Genomic DNA, 24,492 nt, shown 5'->3' with positions numbered 1-24,492 from the left:
GTCCAATCCCAAACTGTTTTGCATTCTCTTCCGCTAAGACTGAGAAAAAACGATTGAACTATGGATCCAATGATTGCTATTTCCTTGCTTTTTAAAAGTCATTTTATGATGGTTCGAAATCGTTGCATTTCCCCTCCAGCAGCTTTTGCTTTGATATTGATCTAGACTCAGTCACAGTGCTGTTTCCTCATTAGCGCTGTAGCCTTGAGATTCATCATGACTCGACGCTGAACCGTTCGGCTGACAACGGGCACCTCCACACACCACTTCACTTGGTCACCCGCATCTATCCAGACGTGTGTTCTCTTTGTTATATATTATGGAAATCACATGTAAAATGACATGTGTAGCGTGATCTATGAGTACAATATGAGCACACTGACAGTTATGTTATGATTACTGGTTGACATTGCTGAGAATGAGGGTTTACACTCTGCAACGCTACTTATTGCGAATCATAATTGTCCTAATGGATGGCTTTGAACATTTTGAAAACATTAAACTTCAAAACTAACCTTATTCCATGGTGACCTTTTCTGAAGACTTGGCCACTGAACTAGCATAGCGATGTCCTGCCTCATATTCTGAAGCTTTGCAGTGAATAAAATGGTATCCAGTATGTGAAATGAAGGTGCCCCTAGGAGCTAGTTGAGGAGTCTAGCTCCTAGAAGAATAGTTAGGTTGTCTTTAACTCAAAAACAGATCGCTATAACGTTGCCCTTTCTCTCTGACACAGACTATAGAGTTTGATGAGGGTGCCGGCGCCGTCCTTCGGATCCAGCCTCTACGAGCGCCGCGGGACGAGAACATCTACGAGTGCGTGGCGGAAAATAGCGAGGGTGAGGTCAACGTTAACGCCAAGCTGTCCATAATCAGAGGTGAGTCACTCGACGGCGCCTAATGATGAGGTCCTGACCAATGGACCAATGGAGTCTATTGTCCAATAGTCTTGCAATATATAGTGTTTGATTGCTCACTGCACCAATATTCTCAGCCAGCTTCACGCATAGCTGTTTGTTCCTTGTACTAGTACCTTCTAGCTCAGGGGTCTCTAACCTTTTCTAGCATGAGAGCTCATTTTAAAAAATGAAACATGTCACGAGTCATATAGTAATTTTTCTCTAGCTTTCAAATAGTCACATTCTTCTCTTCTTCTCTGCAACTCTTCCCTAGGTCCTTAGTGTACAAGAGACAGTAGTGCACAATGTTTTCTGTCGATATACCTGGTAAAATAACGGTTAATTAACAACTCTAAATGGGGCTCTATAAAATCTGAGATTTGTTTCCCAAATTTTGTTTTATGTTTTCCAGAATTATGTTCCGTTAGATTTTTATATATTTTTATATATTTTCACTCTCAAAATTACAATTGTTTATAGAGAAACAACAAAATTGGATGTCGATGCTTAAATCACATCTGAAGACCTTTTTTAAAGGGGTCTGGAAGAAAACTAACACATTTAGATTTGTTTTGTGTAATTCCCCCTTAATAACCTCTTTGGGCTAGGTGGGACGCTAGCAACCCACCTCGACAACATCTGGTGAAATTTTAGAGCGTGAAATTCAAAATACAAAAATCATAATATTAAACATTCATGAAAATACAAGCGATTTACATCGTTTAAAAGCTTAGCTTCTTGTTAATCCAACCGCGTTGACAGATTTCAAAAAGGCTTTACGGTGAAAGCATAACATGTGATTATCTGAGGACAGCGCCCTGCATACCCCAGCATTAAAAACATTTTCCAAACCAGCAGAGGCGTCACAAAAATCATAAATAGCGATCAAATTAATCACTTACCTTTGAAGATCTTTCTCTGTTTGCAATCCCAAGGGTCCCAGCTACACAACAAATGGTTGTTTTGTTCGATAAAGTCCTTCTTTCTATCCCAAAAAAGTCAGTTTAGTTGGCACGTTTGATTCAGTAATCCACCCGTTCAACATGCAGACAAAGAAATCCCAAAAGTTACCAGTAAACTTCATCCAAACAAGTCAAACAACATTTCGATTCAATCCTCAGGTACCCTAATATGTAAATAAACTATCAAATGTAAGACGGAATGTAGCAAGTTCAATACCAGAGATAAATCACGCAGCCCTCATCCACGCGCGCCACAAGACTACAGACCTAATGAGAGACAACTTGAAAAACTACTAGCTCATTTTTCAAAAAACAAGCCTGAAAACCTTTCTAAAGACTGTTGACATCTAGCGGAAGCCATGGGAACTGCAATCTGGGAGGAATTCCTTTGAATATCTCATAGACAAGTATTGGAATGGCCTGTGACCTCAAACACATTTTGTGATGGATTCTCCTCGGGGTTTTGCCTGCCATATCAGTTCTGTTATACTCACAGACATTATTTTAACAGTTTTAACTTCTTAGGGCGGAAATCCCTTTAACGGGATCAATATGACAACAGCCAATGAAAGTGCACGGCGCCAAATTCAAAACAACAGAAATCTCCTAATAAAAATTCCTCAAACATACAAGTATCTTATACCATTTTAAATGTAATCTTGTTGTTAATCCCACCACAGTGTCCGATTTCAAATAGGCTTTACAGCGTTATGTTCAGTAGTTCCAAAAACATCCGGTGATTTTGCAGAGAGCCACATCAATTTACAGAAATACTCATCATAAATGTTGATGAAAATACAAGTGTTATGCATGGAATTAAAGATATACTTCTCCTTAATGCAACCGCTGTGTCAGATTTCAAAAAAGCACAAAGCAAAAAAGCTTTACGGAAAAAGCAAACCATGCAATAATCTGAGTACGGCGCTCAGACAACAAATACATATATCTGCCATGTTGGAGTCAACAGAAGTCAGAAATAACATTATAAATATTCACTTAGCTCTGATGATCTTCATCAGAATGCACTCCCAAGAATTCCAGTTCCACAATAAACGTTTGATTTGTTCGATAAAGTTAATAATTTATGTCCAAATAGCTTCTTTTGTTAGCGCGTTTGGTAAACAAATCAAAACTCACGAAGCGCGTTCACTAGTTGCAGACAAAATGTCAAAAAGTTCTGTTACAGTCCGTAGAAACTTGTCAAACGATAGAATCAATCTTTAGGAGGTTTTTAACATAAAACTTCAATAATATTCCAACTTGTCTTCAGAAAAGCAAAGGAACGGGAGATACCTCTCATGTGAATGCGCGTGACCAGCGCCTGACTGCTGGCAGACCTCTGACTCATTCCCCTCTCATTCAGCTCCCCTTCACAGTAGAAGCCTCAAACAAGTTTCTAAAGACGGTTGACATCTAGTGGAAGCCTTAGGAAGTGCAAGATGACCAATATCCCACTGTATCTTCAATAGGGGCTGAGTTGAAAATCGACCAACCTCAGATTTCCCACTTCCTGGTTGGATTTTTTCTCAGGTTTTTGCCTGCCATATGAGTTCTGTTATACTCACAGCCATCATTCAAACAGTTTTAGAAACTTCAGAGTGTTTTCTATCCAATACTACTAATAATATGCATATGTTAACATCTGGGACAGAGTAGCAGGCAGTTTACTCTGGGCACCACTGGGTACCTTATTCATCCAAGCTACTCAATGCTGCCCGCAGCCATAAGAAGTTTAACAGAAACTTCAGAGTGTTTTCTATCCAATGCTACCAATTATATGCATAACTTAGCTTTTGGGCCTGTGTAACAGGCAGTTTACTTTGAGCACGTCAGTCATCCAAACTTCCGAATACTGCCCCCTAGCCTTAAGAAGTTTTACACATCTGGCCCTTTAATTGCCATCTAGCGAGTTAGGAATGTGTCCTCTAATGTGGTGGTCTGTACTGCTGCTGCTCATTTCATGGCAAAGTTTGATCTAAATAATAGATACAAATGAAATAATTACTCATGACATACTTCTGTCAGGTAAGCCTACTTTACAGTTAATATTTAATTGAGAAGGTTTTGGGGAAAGTATTTCTGTCAAACCACAAGATGGTTACACATGGAGTGATGGACAAACGCACGCACCACACAGACAGGTGCAATATTGCTGGAAATTAATTGCCATATATTGTGTCAGGTTTGGCTTTTTAAGCCAATAGTGCCTAACCAGGGGTGGGATAACATCAATGTTGCGTTGATTAGATAGTAGCTGGGAGCTTGCAGTATCTGATACTTGTGAGATTTCTTTATGACATTTTGCGGTGGAACACGTGTGTGCACTTTCAGGATTGTTTGGGGAGCTACTCATAGGTTGGCAGCGAGCCACTGGTAGCTTGCAATCGACCTGCTGGAGACCCCTGTTCGAGCTCTTTATAATGTAGCTACCTGTAACCCTCTATTGGATGCATAGGCTACATCCCTTACAGTCAGGATGTTTCCACGTGTATACTAACTACTGGCCGTTATGCTCAAAACAAACTTGGACATGAGGAACGCTGATCCTACGCCAGTCTTTGTGGGCGACCGTGGCAGATGCATATCACAGTGGGCACTTCCTGGTCTATCATGCGTCATTCTGCAACGCAACTATATTTAATTCACCATTCAGAGAGAGGAGTGTATAGACATTCTATCCCAACAGGATTCTCTATTTTATCACATTTGTTTTTAGTGTATTCACTGATGCGAAAGGGAGGTAGGAGGGCGGAGGAGAAGAGTGGTGGCGGAGAGAGAGGGAGAGATTATGGATTGGTTATGAAAGATGGAAGAGTGGTCACCAACTGTGCTGAAAAAGTATTTATTGAATCTGTATCAAAATGTGTGCCTGTTGCTGATGCTCACACACTCCCCTCTACCTCCCCCTTTTTCTTTCTTTCTTTCTTTCTTTCTTTCTTTCTTTCTTTCTTTCTTTCTTTCTTTCTTTCTTTCTTTCTTTCTTTCTTTCTTTCTTTCTGTCTGTCTGTCTGTCTCTTGCTATCTCCCTGTCTCCCTCCCTTTCTCCCTCTCTCTCCGTCTCTATCCGTCTCTCTCTTTGTTCCTCCATCTCCCCCTCTTTCCACTGCTGCCATCTGTCCCGGTAAAGGGGACTATAGGAGTCAGGAGATATAGGGGCCTATAGGAGTCAGGAGATATAGGGGCCTATAGGAGTCAGGAGATATAGGGGACTATAGGAGTCAGGAGATATAGGGGCCTATAGGAGTCAGGAGATATAGGGGCCTATAGGAGTCAGGAGATATAGGGGACTATAGGAGTCAGGAGATATAGGGGCCTATAGGAGTCAGAAGATATAGGGGCCTATAGGATTCAGGAGATATAGGGGACTATAGGAGTCAGGAGATATAGGGGCCTATAGGAGTCAGGAGATATAGGGGTCAGGGGATATAGGGGACTGTAGGAGTCAGGAGATATAGGGGTCAGGGGATATAGGGGACTGTAGGAGTCAGAAGATATAAGGGGCCTATAGGAGTCAGGAGATATAGGAGACTATAGGGGTCAGGGGATATAGGGGCCTATAGGAGTCAGGAGATATAGGGGCCTATAGGAGTCAGGAGATATAGGGGCCTATAGGAGTCAGGAGATATAGGGGACTATAGGAGTCAGGAGATATAGGATCCTATAGGAGTCAGGAGATATAGGGGCCTATAGGAGTCAGGAGATATAGGGGACTATAGGAGTCAGGAGATATAGGGGCCTATAGGAGTCAGAAGATATAGGGGCCTATAGGATTCAGGAGATATAGGGGACTATAGGAGTCAGGAGATATAGGGGACTATAGGAGTCAGGAGATATAGGGGTCAGGGGATATAGGGGACTGTAGGAGTCAGGAGATATAGGGGTCAGGGGATATAGGGGACTGTAGGAGTCAGAAGATATAAGGGGCCTATAGGAGTCAGGAGATATAGGAGACTATAGGGGTCAGGGGATATAGGGGACTATAGGGGTCAGGGGATATAGGGGACTGTAGGAGTCAGGAGATATAAGGGGACTGTAGGAGTCAGGAGATATAGGGGACTATAGGGGTCAGGAGATATAGGGTCAGGCGATATATGGGGACTGTAGGCTAAGGATTTGCAGATGTAGGACTTTTGGCAAAGGACACGGGACTGATAGAAAACTCACACACATATACACTGAATCTATACTCCCCCTGCTGTATCTACACTCCCCTACTGTATCTACACTCCCCTACTGTATCTACACTCCCCTGCTCTAGCTACACTCCCCCTGGTGTATCTACACTCCCCTACTGTATCTACACTCCCCTACTGTATCTACACTCCCCTACTGTATCTATACTCCCCTACTGTATCTACACTCCCCCTGGTGTATCTATACTCCCCTGCTGTATCTACACTCCCCTGTGCTCCTCTAGATAGTATTAGTATTGAGAAGCGGTGCCCTGTCCCTAGTAGTTTTCCTGTGCTGCCCCGAGTCTGTCAGGGATGTGTCTTGTGGCACCTCCTGGCTGCTGCCCTGCAACAGAACAGTGAGCTGAATGGTTAAGATACAATACCATCTGCCTTCTACAGCCAGTCCTCTGGGAGTCCTTGGGAAGACTATAGACACCTGCAGTTATTATTTCTGCACTTGTTCCCTGTTTCTTCTTCTATCTCTTGTCTATCCTGTTTTTAATTATTTTGGACCTCTCTCTCTCTCTCTCTCTCTCTCTCTCTCTCTCTCTCTCTGTCTCTCTCTCTCTCTCTGTCTCTCTCTGTCTCTCTCTCTCTCTCTCTCTCTCTCTCTCTCTCTCTCTCTGTCTCTGTCTCTGTCTCTCTCTCCCTCTCTCTCTCTCTCTCTCTCTCTCTCTCTGTCTCTCTCTCTCTCTCTCTCTGTCTCTGTCTCTGTCTCTCTCTCTCTCTCTCTCTCTCTCTCTCTCTCGCTCTCTCTGTCTCTGTCTCTCTCTCTCTCTCTCTCTCTCTCTGTCTCTCTCTCTCTAACAGTAAACATTACACACACAAAGGATTTGAGACATTTCAAATGTCATATTATGGCTATACACTGTAGAGCGTTGTAACGATGTACACATATATCATCTCTCTCTCTCACAGACAGACACACACACATTCTCCTCCATCTTGTTCACCCTCCTTGTCTCACCAGGTGGAACTAATCCAAACCTCTCCTCTTTTCTTGTAGTGTTCCTGAATAAACTCCACTCGGTAGCCTTGACCAAGACCTCTCTCCTGCCATGCTCTCTCTCTCTCTCTCTCTCTCCCTTCATCTTTCTCCTGGCGTAGGACAACTCAAACACAGGTGCTGGTATTTTGAAGCTGTCTAGATTTGCCTTTCCCAGGCTCTCAGGTTTCTTGCCCCTTCCACAATTTTTTCGCTAGTCACTCGACCTCTCTGTCTGTTGTCTTTCTCTCTCCATTTCTTTCTCCCATCTGTCATGTATTTTCACTTTCCCCCTCGTCCTCCTTTCTCTGTCTTTCTCACTCTATTTCTCTCCATCCCTCTCTCTCTCTCTCTCTCTCTCTCTCTCCCTCTCTCTCTCTCTCTCTCTCACTTTGTGAACCTCCTAGCTGAGAGAGCTCATTAGTGAAGAGAGTGGTGCAGGGTGGGGCCACCAGGCTTGTTTGATCAGGCAGCCTGTTAATTGGCTGATTTCCTGGAGAACCAGGAAGTGGTGTTTGTTCTACCATTCAGTACCCATTCCCATTTAATTGGATCTGACACACATGGTTCTTATACTGTATAGGCTACATGCACGCACACACACACACACACACACACACACACACACACACACACACACACACACACACACACACACACAGTTCTTATCCTGTATAGGCTGCACACATGCACTCAAACATCACACACACACACGCACGCCCACACTGAGGGAACAAAAAAGTCAGAAACCCTCTGCATCCCAAATTGCTCCCTATTTAGTGCACTACCTTGGACCAGAACCCCCATGACCAGAACACTACTACATATGGAATAGGGTGCCATTTTGGACATCATGCATAACCCCACTGCCTTGGCCCGGTGTGCTGTCCTACGATTCACCGCACGCTCAAAATCTTGTCGTCCCACTCCATCCTCCCCTGGAGAGAATGATGTGGTTTCCAGTCAAACCTCCAACCTCACCGCCGTGCCTCCAACGCTGCCCATCCCTCCCCTGGAAGTTTACTGTGAACAAGGCAGGCCACTATGGGCTACAAACAGGACCCAATCAACCCCCCAGATAGCTTCAGCCACAAATGCAGCTGGGCGCTAGCCACCAATCTCTCAGATGAAAAATACATTTAATTAAAGAGAGCGCAGGGAGGGAAGGAGTGAGGCCTAAGGACATCCTTCCTCATCTCACCCTCAGACTGAAGGACAAGTTTTAGGACATCCTTACCCATCTCACCCTCAGGCTGAAAGACGAGTTTTAGGACATCATTACCCATCTCACCCTCAGACTGAAGGACAGGTTTTAGGACATCCTTACCCATATCACCCTCAGGCTGAATGACACGTTTTAGGACATCCTTACCCATATCACCCTCAGGCTGAAAGACAAGTTTTAGGACATCCTTACCCATCTCACCCTCAGGCTGAAAGACAAGTTTTAGGACATCCTTACCCATCTCACCCTCAGGCTGAAGGACAAGTTTTAGGACATCCTTACCCATCTCACCCTCAGACTGAAGGACAAGTTTTAGGACATCCTTACCCATATCACCCTCAGGCTGAAGGACAAGTTTTAGGACATCCTTACCCATATCACCCTCAGGCTGAAAGACAAGTTTTAGGACATCCTTACCCATATCACCCTCAGGCTGAAGGACAAGTTTTAGGACATCCTTACCCATCTAACCCTCAGACTGAAGGACAAGTTTTAGGACATCCTTACCCATCTCACCCTCAGACTGAAGGATACGTTTTAGGACATCCTTACCCATATCACCCTCAGGCTGAAGGACAAGTTTTAGGACATCCTTACCCATCTAAACCTCAGGCGGAAGGACAAGTTTTAGGACATCCTTACCCATCTCACCCTCAGGCTGAAGGACAGGTTTTAGGACATCCTTACCCATCTAACCCTCAGGCTGAAGGACAAGTTTTAGGACATCCTTACCCATCTAAACCTCAGGCGGAAGGACAAGTTTTAGGACATCCTTACCCATCTCACCCTCAGGCTGAAGGACAGGTTTTAGGACATCCTTCATCTCTCTGCTTCCTCTCTCTCCTTGTCTCTATATCTCTACACCCCCCTCATCATTCCTTCTCTCCCTCTCTTCCCTCTCTCCACACCGGTGGATGCGGTGCAGTAGTTGCAGCCCCAGGGGTGGCAGGGTATTAGTGAGCGATGTGTTCTTAAAGCCGTGCGTGAATGATTTGGAGTAACGGAGCGTGGCTGATGATCATTCCCGCTGTATTCCTCCGGGAAAGAAAAAGTGCATTATCATGCATTAGGGAGGGGCGCTTCACAACACATCCAGGCCTGGGACATGGTGTGTGTGTGTGTGTGTGTGTGTGTGTGTGTGTGTGTGTGTGTGTGTGTGTGTGTGTGTGTGTGTGTGTGTGTGTGTGTGTGTGTGTGTGTGTGTGTGTGTGTGTGTGTGTGTGTGTGTGTGTGTGTGTGTGTGTGTGTGTGTGTGTGTGTGTGTGTGTGTGTGTGTGTGTGTGTGTGACTTGTGCCTCTACATAAGACTGCATTCGATCCTATATAGCTGTTTGATGGAAGGTGTCAGGGAGACACTGGACGGGAAGGTGTCAGGGAGACACTGGACGGGAAGGTGTCAGGGAGACACTGGACGGGAAGGTGTCAGGGAGACACTGGACGGGAAGGTGATAATGGGTATCTTTGGGACAGGCAGGTAATAATGGGTATCTTTGCGATAGGAATGTGATAATGGGTAGCTTTGGGACAGGCAGGTAATAATGGGTAGCTTTTAGACAGGAAGGGAGGAGTGCTAAGGATAGATATGAATAGGGATAGTTATGGACAGGGATAGGTATGGACAGGGATAGGTATGAATAGAGGTAGGTATGAATAGTGATAGGTATGAATAGTGATAGGTATGGACAGGGATAGGTATGAATAGTGATAGGTATGGACAGGGATAGGTATGAATAGTGATAGGTATGAATAGTGATAGGTATGAATAGTGATAGGTATGGACAGGGATAGGTATGGACAGGGATAGGTATGAATAGTGATAGGTATGAATAGTGATAGGTATGGACAGGGATAGGTATGAATAGCGATAGGTATGAATAGTGATAGGTATGAATAGTGATAGGTATGAAAAGTGATAGGTATGAATAGTGATAGGTATGAATAGTGATATGTATGAATAGTGATAGGTATGAATAGTGATAGGTATGAATAGTGACAGATATGAATAGTGATAGGTATGGACAGGGATAGGTATGAATAGTGATAGGTATGAATAGTGATAGGTATGGACAGGGATATGTATGAATAGTGATAGGTATGAATAGTGATAGGTATGAATAGTGATAGGTATGAATAGTGATAGGTATGAATAGTGATAGGTATGAATAGTGACAGATATGAATAGTGATAGGTATGGACAGGGATAGGTATGAATAGCGATAGGTATGAATAGTGATAGGTATGAATAGTGATAGGTATGAATAGTGACAGATATGAATAGTGATAGGTATGGACAGGGATAGGTATGAATAGTGATAGGTATGAATAGTGATAGGTATGAATAGCGATAGGTATGAATAGTGATAGGTATGAATAGTGATAGGTATGAATAGTGATAGGTATGGACAGGGATAGGTATGAATAGTTATAGGTATGAATAGTGATAGGTATGGACAGGGATAGGTATGAATAGTGATAGGTATGAATAGTGATAGGTATGAATAGTGATAGGTATGAATAGTGACAGATATGAATAGTGATAGGTATGGACAGGGATAGGTATGAATAGTGATAGGTATGAATAGTGACAGATATGAATAGTGATAGGTATGGACAGGGATAGGTATGAATAGTGATAGGTATGAATAGTGATAGGTATGAATAGTGATAGGTATGAATGGTGATAGGTATGGGCAGGGATAGGTATGAATGGAGGTAGGTATGAATAGTGATAGGTATGGACAGGGATAGGTATGAATAGTGATAGGTATGGACCGGGATAGGTACGAATAGTGATAGGTATGAATAGTGATTGGTATGAATAGTGATAGGCATGGACAGGGATAGGTATGAATAGGGACAGATATGAATAGGGATAGGTATGGATGGGGATAGGTATGAATAGGGACAGATATGAATAGTGATAGGTATGGACAGGGATAGGTATGAATAGGGACAGATATGAATAGGGATAGGTATGGATGGGGATAGGTATAGATGGGGATAGGTATGGATGGGGATAGGTATGAATAGTGATAGGTATGAATAGTGATAGGTATGAATAGTGATAGGTATGGACAGGGATAGGTATGAATAGGGACAGATATGAATAGTGATAGGTATGGATGGGGATAGGTATGAATAGTGATAGGTATGGACAGGGATAGGTATGAGTAGGGATATGTATGGATGGGGATAGGTATGGACAGGGATAGGTATGAATAGGGACAGATATGAATAGGGATAGGTATGGATGGGGATAGGTATGAATAGTGATAGGTATGAATAGTGATAGGTATGAATAGTGATAGGTATGGACAGGGATAGGTATGAATAGGGACAGATATGAATAGTGATAGGTATGGATGGGGATAGGTATGAATAGTGATAGGTATGGACAGGGATAGGTATGAATAGTGATATGTATGAATAGTGATAGGTATGAATAGTGATATGTATGAATAGTGATATGTATGAATAGTGATAGGTATGGACAGGGATAGGTATGAATAGTGATAGGTATGAATAGTGATAGGTATGGACAGGGATAGGTATGAATAGTGATAGGTATGAATAGTGATATGTATGAATAGTGATAGGTATGAATAGTGGTATGTATGAATAGCGATAGGTATGGACAGGGATAGGTATGGACAGGGATAGGTATGAATATTGATAGGTATGAGTAGTGATATGTATGAATAGTGATAGGAATGGACAGGGATAGGTATGAATAGTGATATGTATGAATAGTGATAGGTATGGGCAGGGATAGGTATGAATAGTGATAGGTATGAATAGTGATAGGTATGAATAGTGATATGCTTGCTGTTTGGGGTTTTAGGCTGGGTTTCTGTACAGCACTTTGAGATATCAGCTGATGTACGAAGGGCTATATAAATACATTTGATTTGATTTGATATGTATGAATAGTGATAGGTATGGACAGGGATATGTATGAATAGTGATAGGTATGGACAGGGATATGTATGAATAGTGATAGGTATGGACAGGGATAGGTATGAATAGTGATAGGTATGGACAGGGATATGTATGAATAGCGATAGGTATGAATGGTGATAGGTATGAATAGTGATAGGTATGGACAGGGATAGGTATGGACAGGGATAGGTATGAATAGTGATAGGTACGAATAGTGATAGGTATGAATAGTGATATGTATGAATAGTAATATGTATGAATAATGATAGGTATGGGCAGGGATAGGTATGATTAGCGATAGGTATGAATAGTGATAGGTATGAATAGTGATAGGTATGGACAGGGATAGGTATGAATAGTGATAGGTATGAATAGTGATATGTATGAATAGTGATAGGTATGGGCAGGGATAGGTATGAATAGTGATAGGTATGTGTATAGGAAACAAAGCTTAGTCCTAGCCCCAGAGAGCTGGCAGCATGCTACGACACCCACATTAATTTCTTTATCCTTGTCAGATGGCTACTGCGTATGCTATACAGATATAGGAGGCGGCTCATTTTTAAATTTGAATTAGAATATATATATTTTTTAATGTTACATCGACGGGGCTGTAGTAGAGCGGGTCTGGAGCTTTAAGTTCCTCTGTGTCCACATCTACCGTGATTCACACACACCAACACAGTCGTGAAGACGGCACAACAACGCCTCTTCCTGAAACGATTTGGCATGGGCCCTGAGATCCTCAAAAGGTTCTACAGCTGCACCATGACTGGTTGCATCACCGCTTGGTATGGCAACTGCTTGGTGTTCGACCCCATCGAACTTCGACTGCTAGCCAGACCTAATCGCCCATCATCAGTGGTCAAGGCTCCTCTCTCGCATTCTCAGAGGTCAAGGCTCCTCTCTCGCATTCTCTCCCTCTCTTCAGCAGTAGTGTAGCTGGCCAAATTGTCCAGGGCTGCAATTTATTTATTTATCATTTATTTTTGTCGGCCAAAAGCCGGCAATTACCGGCTAATGGAAAGCCTGGTGTGTGTGTGTGTGTATACAGTATGTGTGTTTATGTATGACGCATCTCTCCATTCTCTTGGCTTGGCTGGCTCCTTGGCTTCACTCCCACTCTGTCCTGCCTCGTGGCTCATGGGTAATTGTGTCGTGCTGGGTGGGGCAGAGGTCACCACGCCCCAACAACAGACTGAATCAGGAGCCTAATTGGCCAGTTTAAGAGGGCCACAAGTAAAAATGAACCCCTCGATTGGCTGGACAGATTTAAAAATGAGAGTTTACCATTGACCTCTCAGGAGAGGAGAGGAGAGGTTAGTGGAGTGGGGGAGTGAAGGAGGCATAGAGAGAGAGAGAGAGAGAGAGAGTGAAAATATTATATATTTTGTAACAATATTAATAGTTCCACAGCGAATAACAGAAGTTTGTCTTCTGCTCTCTTCATCTCTCACACACACTGCAGTGCCCCTGAATGGAAAGCATGTTGTGAGGTTAAGGGCCTTGCTCAAGTGCCCAACGGTTGGGTATTGTTGTTTAGGATATGAACCCAGCAGCTCTCCAGTTGCCAGATCAATTTCCACCTTTTTTTGCATGCAGTCCGGCATTCCAACAGGCGACCTTTCAGCTACGAGTACAACTCCTTAGCTGCTGGCCTACGTCCCGCCCCAATCTAGGATCTGAACTTGTGTAGTTGTTATGCCGTGTTATGTCGTTAATTGCTTTAAAAGCTTATTGTTTCAGCGACACTTCATCTAATTTCACTGTCATGCTCATTAACACCTCTGAATCAAATGTGATGGAAAGCATGTCGTACGTCTAGAGAGGTAGAGAAAGGAGGAGGGAGAGAGGTAGAGAAAGGAGGAGGGAGAAAAAGGAGGAGGGAGAAAAACTGAGGAGGGAGAAAAACTGAGGAGGGAGAGAAAGAAGGAGGGAGAGAGGGAGAGAAAGTTGGGAGAGAGGTAGAGAAAGGAGGAGGGAGAGAGGTAGAGAAAGTCAATGATAATAGGAGAGAAAGAAAAAAGAGACAGAGAGGGGTGCTCCTCAATGGAGGCAGCCCCAGTAGATCAGCCCCAGTAGATCAGCCCCAGTAGATCAGCCCCAGTAGATCAGCCCCAGTAGATCAGCCCCAGTAGATCTCATTGATTAAGGCAGCAGTGATCCAGGATTAACACCCAGCCAGCTGAGTCTGACCTGTATTATCTGCAGCCTTCATAAACAAGCCTCTTTCTCTCTCTCTGTCTGTCTGTCTGTCTGTCTGTCTGTCTGTCTGTCTGTCTGTCTGTCTGTCTGTCTGTCTGTCTGTCTGTCTGTCTGTCTGTCTCTGTCTGTCTGTCTGTCTCTGTCTGTCTGTCTGTCTGTCTCTGTCTGTCTGTCTGTCTGTCTGTCTGTCTGTCTGTCTGTCTGTCTGTCTGTCTGTCTGTCTGTCTGTCTGTCTGTCTGTCTGTCTGTCTGTCTGTCTGTCTGTCTGTCTGTCTCTGTCTCTGTCTCTGTCTCTGTCTCTGTCTCAGCTGCTGCTCTGCTGAATAATACATTTGTTTCGCACTGATAAGATCTAGAGTAATCTTCCATGGGGCTTCTCTGCGTGAGGCCATATTTGCACATGCCACTTGCACATTCCACTATCAGCCAAGAGTGTTATCCAAATGGAAAATTGTATTACCCTATGTTTACGTCCCATTTGTGTTGTTGCAGAGCTATATTATTGGATTGGACTTTCTTGTTGTTGTGCATTAGGAGTAGTAATGATGGGATGAATGTGGTTATTTAGCTTGGTCACAATATACCAATATATCTATCTATTCAATATGCCTATCTATACGTTTAAAGTTTGAATCCTTGGAAGGCAGGTAGCCTAGTGGTTAGAGCGTTAAGCCGAATCCCGAATCCCCGAGCTGACAAGGTAAAAATCTGTCATTCTGCCCCCTGAACAAGGCAGTTACGAACTGCTCCTAGGCCGTCATTGTAAATAAGAATTTGTTCATAACTGACTTGCCTAGTTAAATTTTTAAAAAGTGAAACTGACATGTCTATTTGGGATACTACAACATACCTTACCTCCATTTCGTCCACAAAACAAAAACAATAATAGTGGCGCTGTTTCCCCTAATGAGGATTCCATCTTTAATGATTTGTTGATTTAAGAGGTTATTAGTGGCGTTTGAAGGTTGTTTGAAAATATCCCTCTGTCCATATCTCACCTCCTCTCCGTCTCACCCAGCCCTTCCTCCCTCTCACCCAGCACATCCTCTCCCTTCCTCCCTGTCACCCAGCCCATCTTCTTCCTCTCCTTCTCTGAGTGCCTGGGCTAAATTTGTACTCCAGCCCCGACTCCCTCCAGTTCCCACTCTCTCCACAGCCCCCCTCAGAAAGTGCTGCCTGGGGGAAATTCTCTGAGATGGGGAGTTTATGGCCTCCCAATCCTTTGATCCTGGGAACCTGGAGAGCCGTATTCAGCTGTGATTGGTGGATAGAAGAGGGGAGAGGGGGGGTGGAGCAATGGAGGGATAAGTGGCTGAAACTTTGAGTCTCCGGGGCACTAGCACGGCTTCCGAACCTTCGCCATCAATTTTGTGTAATGCTTGCTGAAGTAGGGCGACCTTACCTCGGCCTGTCTGTTGAGTAGGGGAAATGGGTAGGGAGAGGGGGAGTTAGTGGGAGGGAGGGAGAATGGGAGAGAGAGTGGGAGAGTGTGAGGGAGAGTTGGTGGGAGGGAGGGAGAGTGGGAGGGATATCCAAGGCCTGATGTCATCTGCCTTTGGCCTAATGAGCAGGAACCTGGACTTCATTAAAGAAATCGGAATTACAGACATTGTCATCCTACAAGAAACATGGTATAGAGGAGACGGACCTACTGGTTTCCCTCTAGGTTACAGAGAGCTGGTAGTCCCACCCACCAAACTACCAGGTGTGAAACAGGGAAGGGACTCAGAGGTTTGCTAATTTGGTATAGAGCAGACCTAACCCACTCCATTAAATGAATTAAAGCGGGAATATTTTACATTTGGCTAGAAATTCAAAAGGAAATTATCTTAACAGAGAAAAATGTCCTCCTGTGTGCTAACTATATACCCCCAATAGAATCCCCATACTTGAAGACAGCTTCTCCATCCTGGAGGGGGAAATATATTATTTCCAGGCCCAGGGACATGTCCTAGTCTGTGGCGACCTAAATGCCAGAACCGGACAACAACCTGACACCCTCAGCACACAGGGGGACAAACACCTGCCTGGAGGTGATAGCACCCCCTCCCCCTGATGCCCCCCTAGACACAACTGTGACAACATAACCAACAAAAACGGGTCACAACTCCTGCAGCTCTGTCGGACCCTGGGTATGTACATAGTCAATGGTAGGCTTCGAGGAGACTCCTACGGTAGGTACACCTATTGCTCATCTCATTTAGATCAGCACCTAGATCTTCTGCACAGATTCTGTCAGACCTGGGCCATGACAGTAAATCCCAGTAAGACCAAAATAATGGTGTTCCAAAAAAGGTCCAGTCTCCAGGACCACAAATACAAATTCCATCTAGACACCGTTTCCCTAGAGCACACAACAAATGATACATACCTTGGCTTAAACATCAGTGCCACAGGTAACAAAGCTGTGAATTATCTGAGAGACAAGGCAAGAAGGGCCTTCTATGCCATCAAAAGGAACATAACATTTTATATACCAATTATTATCTGGCTAAAAACAATTGAATGAGTTATAGAATCCATTGCCCTTTATGGTTGTGAGGTCTGGGGTCCACTCAACAACCAAGAATTCACAAAACAAAACAAATACCAAATTGAGACTCTGCATGCAGACTCTGCAAAAATATCCTATGTGTACAATGTAAAACACCAAATAATGCATGCAGAGCAGAATTGGGCCGATACCCGCTAATTATCAAAATCCAGAAAAGATCAGTTAAATTCTACAACCACCTAAAAGGAAGCAATTCCCAAACCTTTCATAACAAAGCCATCACCTACAGAGAGATGAACCTGGAGAAGATGTCCTGGGGCTTTCTTCACAAACACAAACAGAGCCCACACAACCCCATGACAGCAACACAATTAGACCCAACAAAATCTTGAGAAAACAAAAGATAATTACTTGACACATTGGAAAGAGCAAACTGGAATGCTATTTGGCCTTAAACAGAGAGCACACAGGGGCAGAATACCTGACCACTGTGACTGACCCAAACTTAAGGAAATCTTAGACTATTGTACAGACTCAGTGAACATAGCCTTGCTATTGAGAAAGGTCGCTGTAGGCAGACCTGGCTCTCAAGAGAAGACAGGCTATGTGAACACAGCCCACAAAATGAGTTGGAAAATGAGCTGCACTTCCTAACCTCCTGCCAAATGTTTAACCATATTAGAGACACATATTTCCCTCAGATTACACAGATCCACAAGGAATTTGAAAACAAACCCGATTTTGATAAACTCCCATATCTGCTGGGTGAAATACCACAGTGTGACATCACAGCAGAAATATTTGTGACCTGTTGCCACATGAAAAGGGCAACCTGTGAAGAACAAACACCATTGTAAATACAACCGTATTTGTTTATTTATTTTCTCTTTTGTATTTTAACCATTTGCACATTGCTACAACACTGTCATACATAATATGACATTTGTAATGTCTTTATTATTTTGTTACTTCTGCGAATGTAATGTTTACTGTTAATTGTTATTGTTTATTTCACTTTTATTTATTATCTACTTCACTTGCTTTGGTAATGTTAACATATGTTTCCCATGCCAATGAAGCCCTTTGGAGGGAGAGTGGGAGAGGGAGGGAGAGTGGGAGAGGGAGGGAGAGTGGGAGGGAGAGTGGGAGAGGGAGAGTGGGAGAGGGAGGGAGAGTGGGAGGGAGGGAGAGTGGGAGAGGGAGGGAGAGTGGGAGGGAGGGAGAGTGGGAGAGGGAGGGAGAGTGGGAGGGAGGGAGAGTGGGAGAGGGAGAGTGGGAGAGGGAGGGAGAGTGGGAGAGGGAGGGAGAGTGGGAGAGGGAGAGGGAGGGAGAGTGGGTGGGAGAGGGAGAGTGGGAGAGGGAGGGAGAGTGGGAGAGGGAGGGAGAGTGGGAGAGAGAGGGAGAGTGGGAGAGGGAGGGAGGGACTGGCCAGACTCAGTGGACCTGATTGGTTTATTACTCTGTGGAAAGTTTGGCTAAATGGATCCTGTGTCAGCTGTAACTCGCCTTTCCGGGCTAAATTGAAAGATCAGTGTCTCCGGGACGGTTTTACAGGGGAATAAGTGCTCAATTGTTTGATTGCCCCTGTGATTCTCTGAATTGAGATCAGACATGCTGTTTTCTCTCCTCTTGTTCAGCTCTTTCTTTAACCCTTGTAAACCTGACTATCTCCCTCGCTTTATTCAACCACTGGAGGTGACCAAGCAGATAGATATACTGTTTAACTAAACCAGCTCTAATACACAAAGGAAAGCAGCAGATAAGGGTGGTTCCTGTGGAAACGGGGCTAAATGACGACTTCTCCGAGGGCCCAGCTCATTAATAAAGAGGAGCTGGGGGAGGTGGCCTGTGTCACCGTCCTTATGAATAAACATGAAGCCACTACCCAGGTGACTGAAGTTATTCAATACAGAGGCCACGCCAACTGGCAGATCTGATAGGCCTTTGGTTCCCAAGCGGGTGATGGTTCTCTACACGTGATATGTGGGGGAGGAACAGATTTCGATATCTCCATGATAATCTCAGTATGTCACCCTCATTTTACGCCGCTCTGAGAATTCACATAAAGGCTTAAATAACAATTGCATTACAATACAAGCCACAGCTACTGCTTGGTCCTGCCTGCTCTGCCATTAAGTATACTACAGTGGCTTGCGAAAGTATTCACCCCCCTTGGCATTTTTCCTATTTTGTTGCCTTACAAACTGGAATTAAAATATATTTTTGGGGGGTTGTATCATTTGATTGACACAACATGCCTACCACTTTGAAGATTCAAAACAAACAAACAAGAAATAAGACCAAAAAAAACTGAAAACTTGAGCATCCGTAACTGAATGGGTTCCACTGGTGTACAGCAATCTTTGCCATACCACAGATTCTCAATTGGATTGAGGTCTGGGCATTGAGTAGGCCATTCCAAGACATTCAAATGTTTCCCCTTTAACCACTCGAGTGTTGCTTTAGAAGTATGCTTAGGGTCATTGTCCTGCTGGAAGGTGAACCTCCGTCCCAGTCTCTAATCTCTTGAAGACTGAAACATCCATCATTCCTTCAATTCTGACCAGTTTCCCAGTCCCTGCTGATGAAAATATACCCACAGCATGATGCTGCCACCACCATGCTTCACTGTGGGGATGGTGTTCTCAGGGTGATGTGAGGTGTTGGGTTTGCTCCAGACATAGCATTTTTCTTCATGGCCAAAAAGTTACATTTTTGTCTCATCTGACCAGAGTACCTTCTTCCATATGTTTGGGGAGTCTCCCACATGCCTTTTGGTGAACACCAAACATGTTTGCTTATTTTTTTCTTTAAGCAATTACTTTTTTCTGGCCAATCTTCCATATAGTCCAGCTCTGTGGGCCAAAGTGGTCTTATGGACAGATAAACCAATCTCTGCTGTGGAGCTTTGCAGCTCCTTCAGGGTTATCTTTGGTCTCTTTGTTGCCTCTCTGATTAATGCCCTCCTTGCCTGGTCCGTGAGTTTTGGTGGGCGGCCTGCTCTTGGCAGGTTTGTTGTGGTGCCATATTCTTTATATTTTTTAATAATGGATTTAATGGGATGTTCAAAGTTTCAGATATTTTTTATAACCCAACCCTGATCTGTACTTCTCCACAACTTTGTCCCTGACCTGTTTGGAGAGCTCCTTGGTCTTCATGGTGCCACTTGCTTGGTGGTGCTCCTTGCTTAGTGGTGTTGCAGACTCTGGGGCCTTTCAGAACAGATGTATATATACTGAGATCATTTGACAGTTCATGTGACACTTAGATTGCACACAGGTGGACTTTATTGAACTAATTATGTAACTTCTGAAGGGGTGAATACAAATAAGCACCACTTTTCTGTTTATTTATTTTTGGGATTCATTTTTTACATTTAATTTCACTTCACCAATTTCGACTATTTTGTGTATGTCCATTACATGAAATCCAAATAAAAATCTAGTTAAATTACAGGTTCTAATGCAACAAAATAAGAAAAATGCCAAGGGGGGTGAATAATTTTACAAGGCACTGAATATATGTCCTTCAACACTCTCTGGAAGAAACATGGAGCGAAAGACAAACAGAAAGACAAAAAAGAGAAATAGAGCGAGCATCATAAAGAGAGGCAGAGCGCGCATCATAACGAGAGGTAGAGCGTGCATCATAAAGAGAGGCAGAGCGTGCATCATAAAGAGAGGCAGAGCGAGCATCATAAAGAGAGGCAGAGCGCGCATCATAAAGAGAGGCAGAGCGCGCATCATAAAGAGAGGCAGAGCGCGCATCATAAAGAGAGGCAGAGCACGCAACATAAAGAGAGGCAGAGCGCGCATCATAAAGAGAGGCAGAGCACGCATCGTAAAGAGAGGCAGAGCGCGCATCATAAAGAGAGGCAGAGCGCGCATCATAACGAGAGGTAGAGCGTGCATCATAACGAGAGGTAGAGCGAGTATCATAAAGAGAGGCAGAGCGAGCATCATAACGAGAGGTAGAGCGTGCATCATAAAGAGATGCAAAACGAGCATCGTAAAGAGAGGCAGAACGAGCATCGTAAAGAGAGGCAGAGCACGCATCATAAAGAGAGGCAGAGCGAGCATCATAAAGAGAGGCAGAGCGAGCATCATAAAGAGACGCAGAGCGTGCATCATAAAGAGAGGCAGAGCGCGCATCATAAAGAGAGGTAGAGCGAGCATCGTAAAGAGAGGCAGAATGAGCATCGTAAAGAGAGGTAGAGCGAGCATCATAAAGAGAGGCAGAGCGCGCATCGTAAGGAGAGGCAGAGCGCGCATTGTAAAGAGTGGTAGAGCGAGCATCGTAGAGAGGCAGAGCGCGCATCATAAAAAGAGGCAGAGCGCGCATTGTAAAGAGAGGCAGAACAAGCATAGTAAAGAGAGACAGAGCGAGCATCGTAAAGAGTGTCAGAGCGAGCATCGTAAAGAGAGGCAAAACGAGCATCGTAAAGAGAGGCAAAACGAGCATCGTAAAGAGAGGTAGAGCGAGCATCGTAAAGAGAGGCAAAACGAGCATCGTAAAGAGAGGCAAAACGAGCATCGTAAAGAGAGGCAGAGCGAGCATCGTAAAGAGAGGCAGAGCGTGCATCATAAAGAGAGGCAGAGCGAGCATCGTAAAGAGAGGCAGACCGAGCATCGTAAAGAGAGGTAGAGCGAGCATCGTAAAGAGAGGTAGATCGAGCATCATAAAGAGAGGTAGAGCGAGCATCGTAAAGAGAGGTAGAGCGAGCATCGTAAAGAGAGGTAGAGCGAGCATCGTAAAGGGAGGTAGAGCGAGCATCATAAAGAAAGGTAGAGCGAGCATCATAGAGGTAGAGCGAGCATCGTAAAGAGAGGCAGAATGAGCATCGTAAAGAGAGGCAGAGCAAGCATCGTAAAGAGAGGCAGAGCGAGCATCGTAAAGAGAGGCAGAGCGTGCATCATAAAGAGAGGCAGAGCGAGCATCGTAAAGAGAGGCAGACCGAGCATCGTAAAGAGAGGTAGAGCGAGCATCGTAAAGAGAGGCAAAACGAGCATCGTAAAGAGAGGCAAAACGAGCATCGTAAAGAGAGGCAGAGCGAGCATCGTAAAGAGAGGCAGAGCGTGCATCATAAAGAGAGGCAGAGCGAGCATCGTAAAGAGAGGCAGACCGAGCATCGTAAAGAGAGGTAGAGCGAGCATCGTAAAGAGAGGTAGATCGAGCATCATAAAGAGAGGTAGAGCGAGCATCGTAAAGAGAGGTAGAGCGAGCATCGTAAAGAGAGGTAGAGCGAGCATCGTAAAGGGAGGTAGAGCGAGCATCATAAAGAAAGGTAGAGCGAGCATCATAGAGGTAGAGCGAGCATCGTAAAGAGAGGCAGAATGAGCATCGTAAAGAGAGGCAGAGCAAGCATCGTAAAGAGAGGCAGAGCGAGCATCGTAAAGAGAGGCAGAGCGTGCATCATAAAGAGAGGCAGAGCGAGCATCGTAAAGAGAGGCAGAGCGAGCATCGTAAAGAGAGGTAGAGCGCGCATCGTAAAGAGAGGTAGAGCGAGCATCGTAAAGAGAGGTAGAGCGGGCCTCATAAAGAGATGCAGAGCGAGCATCGTAAAGAGAGTAAAGGAGAAAGGAATGGACATGGTCTCCGGGAGGCTTTTCCTACATTAGAGCTCTTCCCCAGCCTGACTGGATTCAGGAGGAGCAGCAGTTAATGTTTAAAGAATCCTCAGCTCTAGCCCTGCCCTTCGTCTCTTCCTTCTGGAACCCGCTCGCTCCACCAGGCACTGCAGTTGGCACTGGACCATGCAAAATGAACATCTGTTCCCTGAGCTCGCTGTTTGCCTTTTTTCCCCACTCCCTCTACTCCCTCTCCATCAACTTCTCACTGAGATGCTTGTTTACGTAACCGACGCTCATCAGCATCAGGAGATGATGGGACGAAAAGCAAACAGACACTCCTTTTCTTTCAGAGCCACAGGATGCTAAATTAGCACCGTGTGCTTGGTGGTACTAAGACCCAATGTTGACTTCTGTTGAGTTTTTGGTGGATTCTGAACTCTGTTCTGACCTGAACGGGCGTCATGCTGGGTCATTTAAGGAGTTGAAGGGGGATGGTTGGTTTATATGACAGTGTCCTATTTTTGTTTTTAAATGTACTTCCTTGTTGTTCCTGGCATGTGCACTGTTGATCGAGTGAAAGTTAAACCACTGTCGCCAATTCTTCAGTCGAAGACCGGTATTCCCAGAAAATGATGTTGAAATTGTAGCCTGGCTTCTTCACTTTTAACCCTATCAGTTCTGAGACCCCAGCAAAAATCTGCTTTCTTTTTATCTGACTTTTATGTGTCTGTCTGTCCAGTCCTTATATTTAACCTCATAATGACTTTTTTTCACCATGTATCTGCCTGATCAGTCCTTATATTTAACCTCATAATGACTTTTTTACCATGTATCTGCCTGATCAGCCCTTATATTTAACCTCATAATGACTTTTTTACCATGTATCTGCCTGACCAGTCCTTATATTTAACCTCATAATGAAGTGCTTTACCATGTTCTTTTCAGGACAACCAGGGCTACAAGTAGAACACAAAACAATTTGACATAAACAGTTGTATTCGTGAGTTTTATTAACAAATGTCAATGCAACAATAAGGTCTGCCAAAGCAAAAACAAAGCAAAATGTATATGAAGCTGTAAGTACATAAATTATTTACTCAGTGGGAAATTAATATCCAACTACTCAGTGACGACTGTGTGGAGTTTGTGACAGCAACTATGTGAGCTTATCACAGTATTATAGACACTATGTCCATGGATTACCTGTGATCTTCTGTGTAGATGAACCCCTTACCTTCTAGCAACTCTTGTCTAGCTTGTGAGCGACATACATGTCACATTTGTTCGTGAGAGTCTCAGCTTTTCATAGAGAGCTAATAGTTTGTAACTCAAACCATTCGGACTCCACAGGTGTTTTTTTGTAGATGGCCCGGACCAGGGCTCCTTCAGGATCCGCCTTTGTCTCACAAACACCGCTCTAGCTCAGTCTCTAGTAATCATACAGGCTAATGTTGGATACAATTGAAATATATGAATCCAATGGTACAACCCAGAAGTCTGTAGCTTAAACACACAATGTTTAATACGGGTTAGAAGTCCAAATTGTGCCGGTATCACGCTGGGACTCATTGGGTTAAAAGGGTCATCCACATGAATATTCCGCCCCTCCTGTGTCCTGTCACTCTCACAAAGGCAATGTCCTCTCTTTCCCTCTGGCCCATTGTCATTCCAAGCACATCCTCTCACGCTTGTCGTGTTTTTAAGCGATTTATTTATTCAACCGTCTCCGATCGTCCTCCCTAGCGAGGGTCCTCCCCCCTATGACCCCCCCTATTGCCTGCTTGTTGCCTCCACGGCTCTTAGCAGCAATAAGCAATTACCAAACCATCAGCCATTTGTCCTTTCCCCATTTATCGCAAAACATGTTTTCGTAATTGTTGCTCCCCTCGCAAAAGGTGCCTCCCACCCTGTTATTAGAGGCTTAATTGCGCCAAGCTAATGGCCCTAGAGGACAATGTGGACAATGCCTTCCCCCCAATCGCTCACAATTATCTCCTTCATTTTGAAACCATTCAGATGTTTGCGCTGTGTTAGCTTG

The 24,492-nt window shown here is 44.3% G+C and overlaps 1 protein-coding gene across 5 annotated transcripts in view; it reads left to right on the top strand.

The window, feature by feature from the left end:
* Nucleotides 1-24,492, top strand: part of ptprsa (protein tyrosine phosphatase receptor type Sa) — a 459,556-nt gene that overhangs the window by 248,583 nt on the left and 186,481 nt on the right. For all 5 annotated transcript variants that reach the window (XM_065009561.1, XM_065009560.1, XM_065009558.1 and 2 more), the window contains one exon: nt 737-878. In XM_065009561.1, coding sequence (XP_064865633.1) covers nt 737-878 — 142 coding nt within the window. The remainder of the gene's footprint in view (nt 1-736; nt 879-24,492) is intronic.

The sequence above is a fragment of the Oncorhynchus nerka genome, linkage group LG25 (genome assembly GCF_034236695.1).
Source record: "Oncorhynchus nerka isolate Pitt River linkage group LG25, Oner_Uvic_2.0, whole genome shotgun sequence".
Taxonomy (NCBI): Eukaryota; Metazoa; Chordata; class Actinopteri; order Salmoniformes; family Salmonidae; genus Oncorhynchus; species Oncorhynchus nerka.
The sequence above is the reverse complement of the archived record's forward strand: the minus strand, read 5'-3'. Positions and strand labels throughout refer to the sequence as shown.